The sequence below is a fragment of the Sinocyclocheilus anshuiensis genome, unplaced genomic scaffold (assembly GCF_001515605.1).
Source record: "Sinocyclocheilus anshuiensis isolate Anshui unplaced genomic scaffold, SAMN03320099.WGS_v1.1 scaffold366, whole genome shotgun sequence".
NCBI classification, from domain to species: domain Eukaryota; kingdom Metazoa; phylum Chordata; class Actinopteri; order Cypriniformes; family Cyprinidae; genus Sinocyclocheilus; species Sinocyclocheilus anshuiensis.
The window spans coordinates 429,415-446,246 of record NW_015547673.1 but is presented as its reverse complement, the minus strand read 5'-3'; the positions used below and the strand labels follow the sequence as shown (position 1 = coordinate 446,246).

Sequence of the window (16,832 nt, the reverse complement as noted above, 5' to 3'; positions counted from 1 at the left end):
ATGTAGATATGTGGGGGCGTGTTAGAACGAGCCGTTTTAGGTCGGCGTGGTTGACTCTTAACTTTTATAAAGAATATCTCTTTGGATTTGAGACTTTAGTCTTTGCAACTTTACAGATCTTCTTTATGCACCAAGAGAAAGGAAAAATTGAAATCGCATCATATGACCCCCTTAAATTTGTAATTTTGCGTTAGAAATTATTCGTAATAAAGGAATAATTTTTCATTACAAATTCTTTAAATCATTATCAAATTATCAAATAACATTATTATCATTCTGATTATTATTCATAATAAATTCAATCTTTTGATAAATCATTTTATTGCAAGTTATTTAAAGTATTATGATTATTATTATTACTAGGCCTATTATTGGTGGTGATAAAATATGATAATTAGTTGAGAATGAACTAAAGAGTATCTTGTGCATCAGTAGAAGAACATTTAACTGCTTGTATGTCAGTGTCACGCATTTACATTTTTGATTAGTGACCCTGAAAATTCTTTTTAAATTTCATGTCGTAATTTGTATTTAATCTACATTTTCCAGATGTACGTAAACATAGTAGATACGTATAATAACAAGTACATGCATATAAAATCCCAGATTTCCAAAGTGGTTTCAGACCCCACTGTATACAGCCAGTATAGTCACACAAGATTTCTTTGTGTTTTATATGAGCAGCTTCTAAGAACATTATTTCATTCTACAAGCATTAAGGCACAGACATGCATGCTGTAGATCTTATATCCTCCTGCCAATGGTTTCCGTATATATACTATCATTATTACAACAAATCATCATCATTATTTACATGTGGTATGTTTTCTGTGGTATGGTATCTCTCAAAGCAGAGTTGTGGTTAAAACAGACATCATAAAAATTCTCTCAGGTCTGGGCAAGTATGCTACGTGTGATATACAGTAGTTGTTTTTTTTTCCTTTGTAAGAAAACAGTTTTTGGGAAGAAAAGTGGGTTTTGCCTGAGGGAAGCTTTGGTACTGTTTACAGAGGTGAAGATTGATAAATCCAGCTCTCAGTGCTGGTGACAGCTTCACACTGGTGTACAGTAATACATCTGCTTACATTCTTGTTTGGACATGTATTGCGTTATTAATTTGGTTTGATGAGAATGTTATTTTCATGGATTAAACATGTTTATTAATGTGTCTTTTTGCCTAATTTGTTAGATAAATGATTTATGTCTTTCTTCAAAACCCATGAATAATTTAAACAGTTAAATTCAAATCAAATTCATTCAAAATAATTCATTTTTCATGTATCACATTATATAACATTGATTGTAACATGATAAATATGTTGTCAAGTTGCCATATATGCCCATATATCTTCATCTTCTCTCTTTTTTATTTAATTAATTTATTTATTAAAAATTAGGTTTCAGGTTTTTGGCTGAAGACTTCTTTAAAATGCCAATAATGATGTAACATTATTCCCTTAAGTAACTACATTTCAGAGCAGATTTACTTAATTAAAATGAGACAAAGTTTAGAGGGGAAAAATTATAATTGTAAATCATTGTAAACATTTTAAATCATTTAAAATTATTGGAGTATGTTTTGCAATAAAATAATAATTCAGTCATTCTACTATATAAACTGCATAGACAAAAATGCACTCCTTCAGTAAAAAAAAAAAAAAAAACTGTTCATAATGCATTTTGTGTCATGCAATATATCTGCTAAAATGAAAAAGATTAAATGCATACCTGTTGCTGTAGCCTCTGTGCTTTTTGGTTTTCGCTTTGGGGAATGAGAAAAAAATAAGGTACAGAAACCAGATGGAGAGAGTGAAAAAAAAATCATGCTGCATGCAAACGTCATGATGGAATGAGATCCTTATCCTAGTACATCATAAATGTTTGTATTACATTCATATTCCTCTAATTGTGAAATACATTTGTACACATGCAGAAAAAAGAACATTAACTGTACCTTATATAATGTGCCCTGTGCAGCCGTTTTTACAGTATACAGTAAATCACATTCCAATAAACGGATACAGTTGCACAGCCCAGAGCCTTCAGTGTAAAGCCAGTACAGTGAAGCTTTGTCTACTGCCTCACTAACTTGTTATGTTGTGTTTTGTGCCTTGAGGCTTTGTAAATATGAGTGCCATGTGTGAGAAGGCAAAACAGCCTTACTTCATAGATTCTGTCAGGACGGGATCCCTGCCTTATCATTATCTCTCTTCAGGATGAGCCTTTGTGAATGTGTGCGTGCATTTCTGGGGCATTTGACTTAGTATGATTGATGGGGCATGTTTTACCTTTTGTTGGAATTATAGTGGTTCTACATACTGGAAAAGGGGTTTCTTAACGTTAAACTCAACTGTGAACTCTACTTAAATAGCTTGTGCAGTTAAATCATCTCAGATTTCAGTACACATGTGGAGGTTTCCCACTTTAAGTGTCTTGATTGGTTACCTATAGTAAGCAGATTAGAACATATTAAATTAAAAATGGTACATAAGATTATCAATAACAGAGCTCCTTCATATTTTAATGTATTTTTTCCTAGGGTAAATGAGCAACATTGTTATAAAACTAGGCAAAGTCTCATGGATATTACATTATGTCGTTTTAAAACTATGTATGGTCGTAGGTCTTTTAGATATTCTGGGGCACTTTTGTGGAATAAGTTACCTCTGGACATTAAAGGTATTTCGAATATGGTTAGTTTTAGTTTAAAAGCTAAAAGTTTGTTCTTAAGTAGGTTGTTTTGTTGATGAATTTGTATTATGTACGTGGTTATTTGTGACTGTACATTTTTGTAGATGTGGAATTTTATTGTAATTTTTGTATTTATAATGCAGTGCCAGTGTACCTGTTACCGGGAGTGAAGTTTGTGCTTTACATCAAGGACCACAATGGAAATAAGTTTTGTTTTAAACTTTATTGTGTTATCCTTGACGAATAGAGTGTATTCACTACTTTTTTTTGTCAAATAAACAAACAAACAAACAAATAAAACCAATAAAACTGGACATGTCAAAGTAGCCCAACCAATTCTCTTGCACTTAACCACTGGCTAGCAATAGCACAAGCAACATGTTAAACATGACTTTGTGTGTGTGTGTGTGTGTGTGTGTGTGTGTGTGTGGGGGTTGTGTGTGTGTGTGTGTGGTGTGTGTGGTGTGTGTGGTGTGTGTGTGGTGTGTGTGTGTGTGTATTGTGTTGTGTATTGTGTAATGTGTATTGATGTCAATTGATGTTAGACAGTAAACGCTATGGGATGCGAGACAATTTTTGGACGAAATTCCAACAATAAAGTGAAAATTGAATTGAATTGAAAAAGAACAATTGCTAGCATTTTAAATGGATTTAATGAATGGAAGGTGTTGTTCTTATGTGCAACCCAGTTGCATCATATTATATAAGAAATGCCCAGAATACTTGGAAATATTTATATAGCCATATTTATTAGTTTTTTTATAAAAGGCCATGGTGAATTTAATGACATCATGATGTCAGAACAAACATAATGTGGAAAATACTCATATGGAGTCAATTACTCATTTGTCACAAGGGAATGTTTAACCAGCAGTCATTTCTTAGGTTCAATGCAGATTAATTCATACTTTAATTAATGCATACCAATGTTTATATAACATTGTGAGGTAATGCTTTTGGCTGCTATTTTTTAGTTGTTGATTCTTTAGCCTTTTAACAGGATGCTAACATGACACACTCCCTGCAGTATTATACACAACAAGCATAACAAAACAAGCATTAATACTTGATTAAAAATCTTAACCTCTTAAGGTTAAGATGCTGCTTGGTTCAAATCAAATGGATACTATTTTCAAACAACATTTAACAAAATTGTGAAAAATACACTTGCTACATATACAGCTTAGAAGGAAATGTGATACTTTCTACACCAATGAACTGAATTAATATACAGTGAACATGCAAAATTTGGGGTCAGTAAGATTTCTTAAAACAAAACAATCAATGGATCAATAATAAGTACGTAAATCTATCTATCTATCTATCTATATCTATCTATCTATCTATCTATCTAATCTATCTATCTATCTATCTATTTGTCTGTCTGTCTGTCTGTCTGTCTGTCTGTCTTGTCTTGTCTGTCTGTCTTGTCTGTCTATGTAATTTTAGGTCAAATAAATGCAGCCCTGGTGAACATAAGAGACTTCTTTCACAAACATTAAAAACAGATATATTTCTAACCCCATACTTATAAATGATCATAAATATTGCACAACAGGGAATCTCTAGATATAAAATCCTCATCAGAACTATTGAAATACCTCTGACACAACTAACTGGTGCAGGCTTTGAATTAAAAATGAAGATTGAATGCCATGAAAGGCCCCATTTTGTTTCCCTTATTCTCCAGTTGTTGAGTAAAGTGATCTTTCAGATTTTTTAAAATGTCCTGTTAGTGATCAAGAGCTATGCATGTTTCCACATGCATTTGTTTGTCACGGCCCTGGTGCTTCTTTCATTACAGCCGCCGTTTTCTTTCTTCTCTTTAGAAGAAGAGAATTGGACGAGTCCTTGATTGGTTTGATCTTTATTTGTTCGTAGTCCACTCTTATTGTTGCCAAGGCATTAGTCATCTCTTCCTGTGTATTTACACACACAATAGGCTTAGCAAAAGCATTTACAGAAAATGTTGACATCTGACACTGAACTGAAACCAATGGTCATAGACACTACCGGTCAAAAGTTTGGTGGTGGCAGGATTTTTTTTGTGTTTTATGCACACCAAGACTGAAATTTTTATTTATTTATTTTTTGATAAAAAATGCACTAGGAACAATAATATTGTGAAATAGTATAAAAATTTAAACTGTTTTCTATTTGAATATATTTTGAAAGATAATTTATTCCTTTGATCAAAGCTGAATTTTCAGCATCATTACTCCAGTCTTTAGTGTCACATGATCCTTCAGAAATCATTCTAATATGCTGATTTGATGCTGAAGAATGATTATTTTTACTAACCCCAAACTTTTGAACAGTGCTGTATGTATGATTAAATATTTGATTTATGTATATGAGAACAGACCTTGACTTTATCCCAGACGTGACTCTCTTCCTTCAGAACTCGACTTGTGTGCAGATGTGTTGGAGGAACATTCATTGACTTCTGCATACATCCAGAGAGAGAGAAACGTGCTTAGAAGAATGCAAATTACTTAGTCTTTCTAAACGTTAAATATGGAAATAAATATATGAGCAAAATTGTCCCCTCTTTTTCCATACATAATTTATACTTGAAAATCAGCATGCAAAATGAATTCTCAAAAACAATTGTCATGTACATAAATGTACTCCTGATCGACAAGACCTTTGTTTATTTATTCAAAGATTAGATTTAAAATGCTAATGCTCACACTGATCCAAGAATGGTTCATGAATTGTGTGATGGTCATTCTCTCTGTAGGATTTGTTTTCAGTAGCTGGCAAATGAGCTGCTTTGCTGTAGAGTGAAGAAAAAAAGTCTTGTCACATAATGTACGTAATGATGTGTGAACAAGACATGCCATTAGAAGTGTTACATATTATAAAATGACCTTCCTCCGACACTTGTGACCATTCAGGGTTTGGAAATTCATACTGGCCATTCCGTATGCGTTTTTTCATTCCCGGTGAGAGCAGTAAGCCGTGGTTTGAGTAGAATGGTGGATATCCACACAACCTAAGAGGATACGTATTGGTTCTGAATGAAAGTGCAATAATGTGATATTTCATAGCCATCAGATTGTTCCCACTCACAAGATGTACATGATGACTCCTAATGACCACATGTCACATGACTTATCATATTTCTCTGGACCAAGCACCTCTGGGGCTGAAAGAGAAGGATTCGTTTTAGCTACACTGTATTATGATACCAAATGAAACTCGAAACTGACTTGTCTGCTTACCCACATAATAAGGTGTGTAGCACGGGGTGGTCAAGCAGTTGTTAGATGTGGTCTCTTTGGCGAATCCAAAGTCTGTAAGCTTGAGCTGGGCATCCGGATGCTTTGAAGTGTACAATAAATTATCTGGCTGCCAATTAGGAGAAAATTGAAAATGAAATATGAAAAGATTCTTGTGTTTATATGCAGTTTAGCTTTATGATGCGTGTTGTAAAAGTAAGTCATCGTTAACTATAAATATCTACACTGAAAAATTGGTGTAGATGCACTTTTTCACCCAGAAATTGCTACTAAATTTCACTAATACAAAGAAATGACAAGTAACACATTGAGGTACAGAAAGTGAAATCATATCTTCTTGTAAAACACAGATCATTTGTGAGTTTTAATGCAGTTATTAAATTGCCTTGTTGAATTAAAGTCAAAGAAACCTTATTGGCTACATTTTAAATTGGAAACCACTGCAGGATCCAACAATTACATAACATGTAGGACAGGTCAAATGGCCTCAGGAAAGCAAGTACATTTTCAAACTTACAGTATGGCTGTAATAATTTATGCCTAAATTATACTTCAACTTAGTGAGCTTCAAGCCAAGTTTAAACACCATCTCTAACCATCCAGCAATGTTTGTGTGTGTTTTGTTGTCTTTCTGTTGCTTTTCAAAAATATCTTTGAGTTACGTGGCTATGTTGTGTTAAAAGTTTCATAGCATAGAAACATTTGGGTAAACCTGATAAAAAACAGTAATACTGTGAAATGCAATTAAAAATAAATATTTTCTATTTTAATATTAATAGTCATTTTTAATATTAATGTTACAAATAAACTGTGCATCATGTTTTCATTATTCTTTGAGGAATCGATAGAAAAACAAACAAAAGAACAGCACTGATGTGAAATAGAACTCTTTTGTAGCAAAGTTGTTTACAGTCACTTTTGATCCGTTTATTGCATTCTTGCTGAATACAAATAATAATAATTAAAAAAATCTTGCTGACCCCAACTTTTGAACGAAAGAATATAGTGCTGATGCATAATGATGGCTATACAGTAGCTCACCTTGAGGTCTCTGTGAGCAATGTTAATACCATGCAGAAATTCCACAGCTTCTCCTATATTTCTCATTATTTCCAAGGCTTCTACTCATCATGTGGAAGGAAAAACAAAAAAATAGAGAATTAGTAACTGGTGTGTTCACTGTTTTCTCATCAGTGGAGTTGAACGTGTGTGTGTGTGTGTGTGCTGTTTAAGTAACAGATGCAGAAATAACAGTTTTGACTCATTAATCTGAGTGTTTTTTGTTTTTTTGTCATAGACTTGGATGAACACAATATATGTATAATAATTAAAATTATAAAAAACAATATCCCAACAATAAAACGTAACATAAAACAAATCTAAGAAGCTATTTGAAAGAATACTTTCTCAGAATACTTATTGAAGGCACTACACTCTGGTTTATTATAAGTGGTATATTGGTATTGGTATTATCATTTCGATGTAATTGTGTTAACAAGCCCTACCACTCCATGATGAGAAGCAAACACTTTTTGCCTTGGTAGTAATTCTCAGAGACATCTTCGATTCCTACGATACATGGGAAGCTCGATGCCCTGCAGTGAAGCTCCACTTCCCGTCGAGCCTTAGGGGTGTCCCGCAACATCTGAAAATGATCATTCAAGAGCATCAGGCTTCAAATGAAACCCTTATAGACAGTCTACATTAATAATGTCATTTGTAAGCAATACCATTTTTATGTTAAGATAAAACAACACTTGTGTTCTTACTGTCTCAACAAGAGGATATTAAAAGTTATTTTACTTTATAATGTTTGCTCATTTGCCTCCATTGAATTTGTTGCAGGACCGCTGACCCCCTAAACTCTCAAAAATAAAGGTTCTTTATTGCCATCTGTGGAGAACCTTTAGCATCCATGGAATCTTTCTATTTCAAAAAGGTTCTTTACAGTAGAAAAGGTTTCTTTAGATTATCAAACTGCTCATCTGTAAAATATTTCTGTTTTCTCTCAGACTGGACACCCTGTGTTTACTGCTTAGCAGATTCCAAATTCCAGCATCAAACACTGACAAGTAATATTGGTAACTCTGGTTCTGAGTTATATGGCAAAAAAATACATTTTTAAATATATTTCAAAATCTCTCCATATATTTCAAAACAAGAAAATACATTCACATTTGAAGAAAAATCAGCAAGGAACATCATTAAAATAAATAAAATTAATTTAAAAATAAATACATATTACAATGTATAACTAAATTAAATATTAAATCATTATAAATATAGTCTCTAGCAGGCTATTCCATCTATTGATCTCTATAGGCTCACATTGGCTATTCCATCCACAATTGTATTTACCCTAAATGTATAGCTATTGTAAGATTGGAAATGTATTTTCTTGCCCCTAAAGTACATTTTGAAATATATTTTAGTATGTGAAGTTGAGAAAAATATTTAATTGAGCTTAACTGTTTATACCATATATTTAGCATGTATTTAAAATATATTTTGGCCATCTTTTTTTCTTCACAACTTGTTTTATGTATTCGTCATGTGGGATAGTTTCAATGGCATTAAATGGGCAGATAATTACAATAGAGAGTGCCAAGAAGGATATCTGAGTAAAAATTAAAAGCTAATTGAGGCTATATTTTGGAGTTTCTCAAATTACCACATGGAGCTCCAGGAGAATGTCTAGGCAGTTTTCTTAGGAATTTACAAAGTCTATAGCTTAAGTGCTTAATGGATCCCATAAGTTCCTGCCAGAACTCAACAAACATTAATAGCTCCAGTAACCCTATTATAATGGAAAAGGTTTTGAGGCACCGCAGTTCCTTTACATAATAAGAATCTGAAGAACATTTAGTTTTTACAGCATAAAAATGTCTATGTCCAGTAATACCAGATTGGCCCCATTTAACAAAAAAGCTTTTTTAGTGATATGAAAACCTGGACTCAAAAGGGACCATGTACAGTAGTATAAATATTGAATGTGAGAAATTATTTTAATGGAGTGAACAGTGAGTAACTGGTAGAACCTTTCCAATAAGACTTTACCATACACAAACATCATTAACAATTACCCTTTTTACATTCCTTTTATTTGCTTTAAAAATTAAAAAAGTTTGGATATGAAGCATGCAAATAAACATACTTTCTCAAAAAGGATTTTAAAAAATCAGTACCTTTAAGGCATAGTTTTTGCGACTTTTCTTCTGGAATATTTCCCAGACCTTGCCGTTGATGCCTATCCCGAGCACTTGTCCTGCAAGCTTATACTCCTCTGTGATTACTTTCTTTTTTATCTTCAGTGTGGATTTCCCTGCCGACTCTGGAGGCGCAATGCTAATCTGATGCTGACTCTCTTGCTGCTCATTGGAATGCACTGAATCATTTGTATTTTCTGTATTATCTAGCATGGTGGTAGACCGTGTTCATCTCTGTCCGCTCAGCAGTGAAAACAATTCTTTAGACCAGCCAGCTTAAAGGATTTTAAAGGATCCAATTAACAGGGCAGGTTTGAATATCTTTACCTACACGAAAGGAATCTTCTCACAGACACAGCAACTCTCTGCACTGGTCTTTATTGCACATGAATGTCCAAAGCAACCAGAAATGCTGTTATTGTTAGGCTAGATACTTAGACTCATTTGCTCTGTGAGTGATAGAGCCTTCATATTTAGTTAGTTAGTCAGTCAGTAAGTTAGCTTTGATAGTGGTCGGTCACTGTTTACTTTCATTGCAGAATAGTGACTTATTCCCATTCATTCTACCTAACGACTTTATATTATACTATTAAAGAATAGTTTTGGAAAGATGTGAGCAAATAATGACACGGTTTTCATTTTTGGATGAAATATCTCTTTAAAATTAACTTTTTCCGTTCACAAATATACCAACAAATCAGATCATTAACAGAATGATATTATTTTAAACATGTACCGTTCTGGCGGTCACTTCAACAGACACTGGTGTTTTCCAGTCGGACGTGTTTCAGCGTTGCACCCGCGGTTTGCACAGCAGATTATTGAATTACACTATAACACTCGTTTTTATAATATGAAAGATTAGAGAACTGCACTTCGTTCGGTTATTTATAGCGGCTTCTTGCAAATACTTTACCTGAATACTGAGATGTTTGCAAAAGCGTTTCGTGTGAAATCTAATACAGTTATCAAGGGATCTGACAGGTATTCAACCAGTTAGAATTTTTAAAGACGAGTTGAAATGAAAGAAATGTACTTGCTAATTCAGTCTGATTCCACATTGAGTAAATTCTAGATAAGTTTTATTGAACTCTACTTCGTGCACATCATTTCACAAAACTATAACAAATAACGTCAGACTTAATATTGAATAACGTGCCTCGTGTGGTGGTTGTTATATTATTACAATACAAGATACAGTGTGTGTTTTACTCTTTCAACATCATCTACTGTATCTTCATATAAAGTACCTTACAAAAGTATTGGCATATTTCGTATCCTTTCATAATATTGTTGTATTACTCTTTTGTCTCGTTGTTTACTTTCACATTTTGATGAAACCCTATGATAATTTTCCCTTTTAAAATATCTGTTTATACATAATAATATTGAAAGTTTCTAAACTTAAGATACATTTGTGTAGTTGTTAAAAGAGAAAACATAAGCTCAATAAAGAAGACTAGAAGCAGGATTTCTCCCATGATTTTTTATCTTTTTTTTTTTATGCCTTGTCATTGTGTTTTTTTTTCTGTCCATACAGGAGGAGGCTGAGATCAGATGTCTCTGCTGCTTTCCCTTCTCTGTCAGCTGAGGATCTAAATGAGCTGATCCCAAATAAAGAAGAGCTGAATATTGTGAAGATTTACGCACATAAGGGAGATGCAGTCATTCTGTACGTCCTCCATAAAAATCCCATATTCTTTCACCTGGAGAAACGGCTGTTTCCATCAGGTGAGTCTGCAGGTAACTCTCCGTTTTTGTTAAGGATGATGATGTCTATTTGAATAATACATTTGTGTCTGTTGTTCTCAGTGTACACACTGTGGCGATATCCCACCATGCTACCAGCATTTGCCACGTGGCCGCCTGTCCTGGAGAAGTTAACTGGTGGAGCAGGTCAGCACCTGTTTGTTAGTATTCATCTATGTGTCTCAGAAAACACGTCTGACTGATTTCTCCCCTGCAGATCTCATGTTGCCGGGTGTAGTGGTAGCTGCTGATGGCCTTCCTGAAGTAGAGCAAGGAGACTGCTGTGCCGTCACTCTTGTGATGAACAGGTAACGCTGCCCACCACGTTTCTTGCGTACAGATGGTTCATCTTGAGTCATGTGAAACTAAAAATGATACCACAACTGCACAAAGATTTGCAACTTTTGTTATAACTTCAAAAATTGTAAACTGGAGTTGGCAGTTTTTACTAATCAGCATCAGTGACGTCTCTAACACTCTGAATTATGTTGAGCTGTGGAGCCCATGTGGACAACGCAAGGTTGAGTCCATTTTATGTGATTTCGTGAACCTATTCCCCTCCTATCTCTCTACGATTGTATAAACAAAAGTGACCAAAAATGCCTAATATGAAATTAGGCAAAAAAATACATTTAACTTTATAAAGCATACTGTATCATATTTGTTATGCAAATTAGGCCTTCAAATGATCAACATGAATAAAACTTTGCTGGAAAACCTGTTATATACAATCTATTTTATTCAATCCATTACATGCCTTCTGTCAACTGATCGATAGTCTATACTTTTTTAGCAAATAAAATAATTATAAAAAATGCCCCCTTTCAAGTCGTGGTGCATGTGTCTTTTTTCTGTGAAATCTTATCGATTTTTACTTTTTAACTTGCTAGTAATATTTCAAGATTTTTTTTTTTTTTTTTTTAATCATGTTAAATATTATACATCATAATACATATACACGTTATACATTACACATATTATACAGCTATTGAGGAACATTTATTTAGTTTGGGCCTTTGAATAAGATGGAGAACTTTTTTCCTTCTGGAGTATAAGTGCCATATTCTCATATATCAGGCTTATGGCTCATTTAGTATGATATAATATCAGATAAGATATCCAACAAAAACACATGCTTTTTAATATTTTATCTAACGGTCTCATTTAAAGCAGTTAGATTTTTCTGAGCATGATTTCATGTGTCAGACTCTACAGGGTTAAAAATGTCCTATGGTTCCATTAGTCATTTATGGATTTTTGATTTCTGCGCCTTTTTTAAATCAAGTAGTAAGTTTTTCAAATGGATTATGTATTTATTAGACTAAAACAAACAAACAATGAGCATGTTTACATGCACACCCATATGCTAATAACTACCAAAAAACAGCTTTTTGAAATAATTTTTATAACGACTAACAGTCATTGTGTACAATACATTTCCTTCTCCCTCTCGCAGTGTCACTCTAGTTAAATGCTTTCCTGTCTCGTAGTCGCACATGTACACTTAAATAAGCTGAAAGAATGTGTTTATGGTGTTTACATGATGAAATCGATACAGCAAAACAGTTTAATACATTTACGTGACCACGCACGTTGTCAGCTTAAGCATAATTGGTTTATGAAATAGCTTGTATTGTAAACATGCTCAATTATGTTGCCCAAAAATGTTGTACTATTTTGTGTAGTTGGCAAAGTTTTGAAATTGAAAGTACTATGTATAAGTCTTCACTATTAAAAATGCTTTTTAAAAATAAATTTCTCTCATGGGTAACATGCATTAAAAAAAATAGTATAAAAATGTGTTTTTGTGGTGTTGAAGGGCACCAGTGGCTGTTGGCACAGCAGCTGTGTCAAGTGCTGAGATGAGGAACAGTGGAATGAAGGGGAGAGGAGTGAATATTTTACACACATACATGGATCAGCTGTGGTGAGCTTTGCATTGCAGCATAATTCTGTCGGCACATTCATTTAGACTTCATTTCTGCCTCTTTATACATCACATTAACTTTCTAATGACATCTTTCTCAAATTCCCCGCAGGGCGTTTGGTGACAAGTCACATCCTCCGGTTATGCCAGTCACAAACTCTCCAGCACAGGTGGAGGGAGAGGAATGCGAGGAGGAAGAGCAGGAGGTGAAGGACAGCTCTGATCCAACTCCAGTGGAAACATCTTGTCAGAACATGCAGGAGATGAGGCTGGATGAACATGAGGTGTTGAAGGAGGAGGAAGTGGTTGAAGACACTAACAAAGAAGAGGACTCTAGATCTCCACAGGGTGAAATGTCTTCGACTTCCTGTCACATGTCCATCTTGTAGCTGTTCGCTGTATGTTGACTTTCATGTCTCATTACAGAGCAGATGGATGAGTTACTGCTGCAGTGTTTCCTCCATGCACTTAAGACTAAAGTCAAAAAGTCACAGCTGCCACTACTGACAAGCAACTTCCTGCGCAACCACATGGTGTCCTGCTGGTAATATCTCCTCTTTTATTACCTTTAAACCTCTACTCTAATCTTCTGACGATATCTGACATGTTTTTCCTAAGTTCAGCCTCTTATCTTTATGGCAAAAATTGGTCTATTATCACCATCATACCCTTATTTTAAACTTCGTAATTCATTCAGTCACTGAAACATCAGAGACGATTGAAAAATGAATGCATTTAATAGAACTCGCTTAAGCTAGAATGCACATGCTTTTTAATACACACACACGTTTACTTGGCTATCTAAATGGGGACATTCCATAGGCATAATGGTTTTTATACTGTACAAATTGTATATTCTATCACCCTACACCTAAACCTACCCCTCACAGGAAACATTTCCTGTTAAAAAAACATAGATGCGCATTAAATATCGCATGCGATTAATCGTGCAGCCCTACACACTGTATATATGTACTACTCATCAGTTTGGGATCACTATGATAAATTAATTTAAATAAATTGATACTTTTATTCTGCAAGGGCGCACTCAATCAAAATCATCAAAAATGCAATCAAAATAGGGACAGTAGGGACATTTATAATGTTTATAAAGTAACAAGATTTTTTCCCCCCCACAGTCCTAAAGGAAAGTACCTAGAAATCAAGAAATCCAGTTATAAAAAGGTACTAACTGTTCACAGATTGTGAGATTTTAGTCCATGCCAGTGTAGCTTTTTATCTCTGTTTTAGTTGGTCACATCGTTTCTTTCTTTCTTTCTTTCTTTCTTTCCAGCTTTCTAAGTTTCTGCAGTGCATGCAGAAAGATCACAGTCTGATTCAGGTGAAGGAGCTGAGTAAAGGTGTGGAGAGCATTGTGGACGTTGACTGGAGAAACCATGTGTATGCAGTCACACCATTTCATTATTAACATCTCATTCATAAATGTTTAATGCAATTTAAATTGTCAGAACACATAATAATAAAATAAATAGCACTGTTTTGCTTGTTGATATGGACTATGTCCAGCAAGTGTTTTTGGTTTTGAGGGAAGCTGTTTTTTATTTTTTTGCACTACTTTTTCAGGTTGTGTTCTTTCAGCATACCAGAGGACTTTGAGCCAGAGAAAAAATCTGAAGAGGGGAGTGGAGCTTCTGAGGTCCTATACCAGCACCCTGAAATCACACCACTATATGGGGTCACTGCACGCCTGGAGCCTCTCTTTCAGGACGCCCAGAAAAAGTTAATGAGTGGAAACATTTTGTTGTATTTTTTTTAAGTGTATTATTGAGAGTGCTTTGAGCATGTGACTTTGTGTTTCAGAAAGGGAACGCCTCTAAAGGCCACTGAGGTGAGGAATATCATCACAGAATATGTGAAGACAAATGATCTCGTCCATGAAACCAACAAAAAGTGAGTTTTTAAGTAGTTTGAGCATTACATTAGTGCACTCTTTCTCTTGTGTCACAAGTACACTATTGTTTAGAAGTTTGCAGTTGGAAATTTTTTCAATTTTTTTGAAAGAATTCTCTTATGCTTTCCAAGGCTGCATTTTTTAATCAAAAGCTAATATTGTGAAATATTATTAAAATTTAAAATAAGTGTTTTCCATTTAAATATATTTTAAAATGTAATTTAATCCTGTGATGCAAAGCTGAATTTTCAGCATCATTACTCCAATCTTCAGTGTCACATGATCCTTCAGAAATCATTCTAATGTGATTTGCTGCTCAAGAAACATTTCTTATTATCAATGTTGAAAGCGGTTGTGCTTCTTAATATTTTTGTGGAAACCACAACTCATTTTGTTAGGATTCTTTGTTCAAAAGAAGAGCATTTGTTTGAAATATTTAACTTTTGTAACATTATAAATGTCTTTATTGTCATGTTTGATCAGTTTAATGCATCCTTGCTTAATAAAAGTATTAATTCCTTAAAAAAGTCTTACAGACCCCATACATTTGAACGGTAGTGTATATTGAGTTTATATGGATCTGTGCAAACTACTGCATGGTTTCAGTACTGTAACAGCGCAGATTTCTTAAGGTTTGGATTGAAGTGACCTCCTCTTATTTCTTGTTCATCAGTTATGTTAACATTGACCCTACACTTTGTGACTGTTTGCTGGAGAAGTCTGAATATCAGGAAGTGGAGAGGCTGAAATGGGATGAACTCTTTAGCAGGTAACTCCACACCAGCCTGTTCTTCTTTTTTTTAACATTAAATTGTGTTTAATTTCTATGAAAGCACATAATTGTGTTATTCCGAACCAATTTCTCAAACAGGAACAGTATTAAACCTCTGAAAATAATGTCAGTTTCTCGACTGTATTTAATTTGCAGCTGCTTATATTGTCTGTTTACAATCCAGCTGTGTGTGTAATCACTAACATATGGTTTAGAAATGAAGTAACTAGCTTTTTACATTTTCTGATAAAATGCCTTAATTTATGTTGATGGCTGCTTTTGTGTATGAGATTATTTTTTTTTTTTGATCATGTGCAGATTGGTCTGAACACATGCGAGTATGAACAGTGTTTCTCTGTGTCCTCAGGACTCTCATCAGAATGCAAGCGTGCCATGAGGTGTTGTTTCCAGGTCAGCCTCCCTTGGTTAAGAAAGGACAGATGGAGCCCATAGACATTACTGTCGCCTCCAGGGGCTCCAATAAAAAGGTATGAAGCCATCATAAGGCTATGACTATATATAGTGGCCTCAAAAAGTATTTGGATGCTAATGCCACAAATCTATGAATATAATTTGTTATATAACACAATACTAAATAACGTCTCAGAACTTTTTTGAGCCATTTTGACATTTAATCAACTGATGTAAAGGTGATTATTAGTAGATGTATGAAGTCAGTTCTCCTCAAGTTCACACGTGTCCTATCAGAGTAACTACAGGTGTAGTCCATCACATTAATTGTGTACATGTTCTGTTAACATCTAATAACCAGAAAGTGTCACAGTACTTTTTATCTTGATCGTTTTTTTTTTTTTTTTAAAGAAGTCTCTTATGCTCACTAAGGCTTCATTTATTTAATCAGAAGTACAGTAAAAGCAGTAATATTGTGAAATATTATTACAATTTAAAAGAATGGTTTTGTTTGTAAATATATTTTAAAAGTACAGGTGCATCTCAATAAATTAGAATGTCGTGGAAAAGTTCATTTATTTCAGTAATTCAACTCAAATTGTGAAACTCGTGTATTAAATAAACTACTTCAGTCTGTGTGCATTGAATTTAAGTCTTTGGTTCTTTTAATTGTGATGATTTTGGCTCACATTTAACAAAAACCCACCAATTCACTATCTCGACGAATTAGAATACTTCATAAGACCAATAAAAAAAAAATGTTATTGTATTGTTGTCCTTCTGGAAAGTATGTTCATTTACTGTACATGTACTCAATACTTGGTAGGGGCTCCTTTTGCTTTAATTACTGCCTCAATTCGGCGTGGCATGGAGGTGATCAGTTTGTGGCACTGCTGAGGTGGTATGGAAGCCCAGGTTT

General features: G+C 34.1%; 1 protein-coding gene and 1 pseudogene across 1 annotated transcript in view; one reads left to right on the top strand and one right to left on the bottom strand.

Moving 5' to 3' along the window:
• Positions 1-4,321: 4,321 nt before the first annotated feature.
• LOC107702855 (MAP kinase-activated protein kinase 2-like) lies at positions 4,322-9,448 on the bottom strand (annotated as a pseudogene).
• A 467-nt stretch (positions 9,449-9,915) lies between these two features.
• The window catches only part of eif2d (eukaryotic translation initiation factor 2D), an 11,170-nt gene continuing 4,253 nt past the window's right edge, over positions 9,916-16,832 (top strand). The window contains exons 1-13 of the mRNA XM_016505251.1: positions 9,916-10,126; positions 10,683-10,873; positions 10,955-11,038; positions 11,109-11,199; positions 12,711-12,818; positions 12,931-13,166; positions 13,245-13,362; positions 13,958-14,003; positions 14,113-14,219; positions 14,403-14,558; positions 14,640-14,729; positions 15,404-15,499; positions 15,870-15,990. Of these exons, the coding sequence (XP_016360737.1) occupies positions 10,071-10,126; positions 10,683-10,873; positions 10,955-11,038; positions 11,109-11,199; positions 12,711-12,818; positions 12,931-13,166; positions 13,245-13,362; positions 13,958-14,003; positions 14,113-14,219; positions 14,403-14,558; positions 14,640-14,729; positions 15,404-15,499; positions 15,870-15,990 (1,500 nt within the window). The 5' untranslated portion in view covers positions 9,916-10,070. The remainder of the gene's footprint in view (positions 10,127-10,682; positions 10,874-10,954; positions 11,039-11,108; positions 11,200-12,710; positions 12,819-12,930; positions 13,167-13,244; positions 13,363-13,957; positions 14,004-14,112; positions 14,220-14,402; positions 14,559-14,639; positions 14,730-15,403; positions 15,500-15,869; positions 15,991-16,832) is intronic.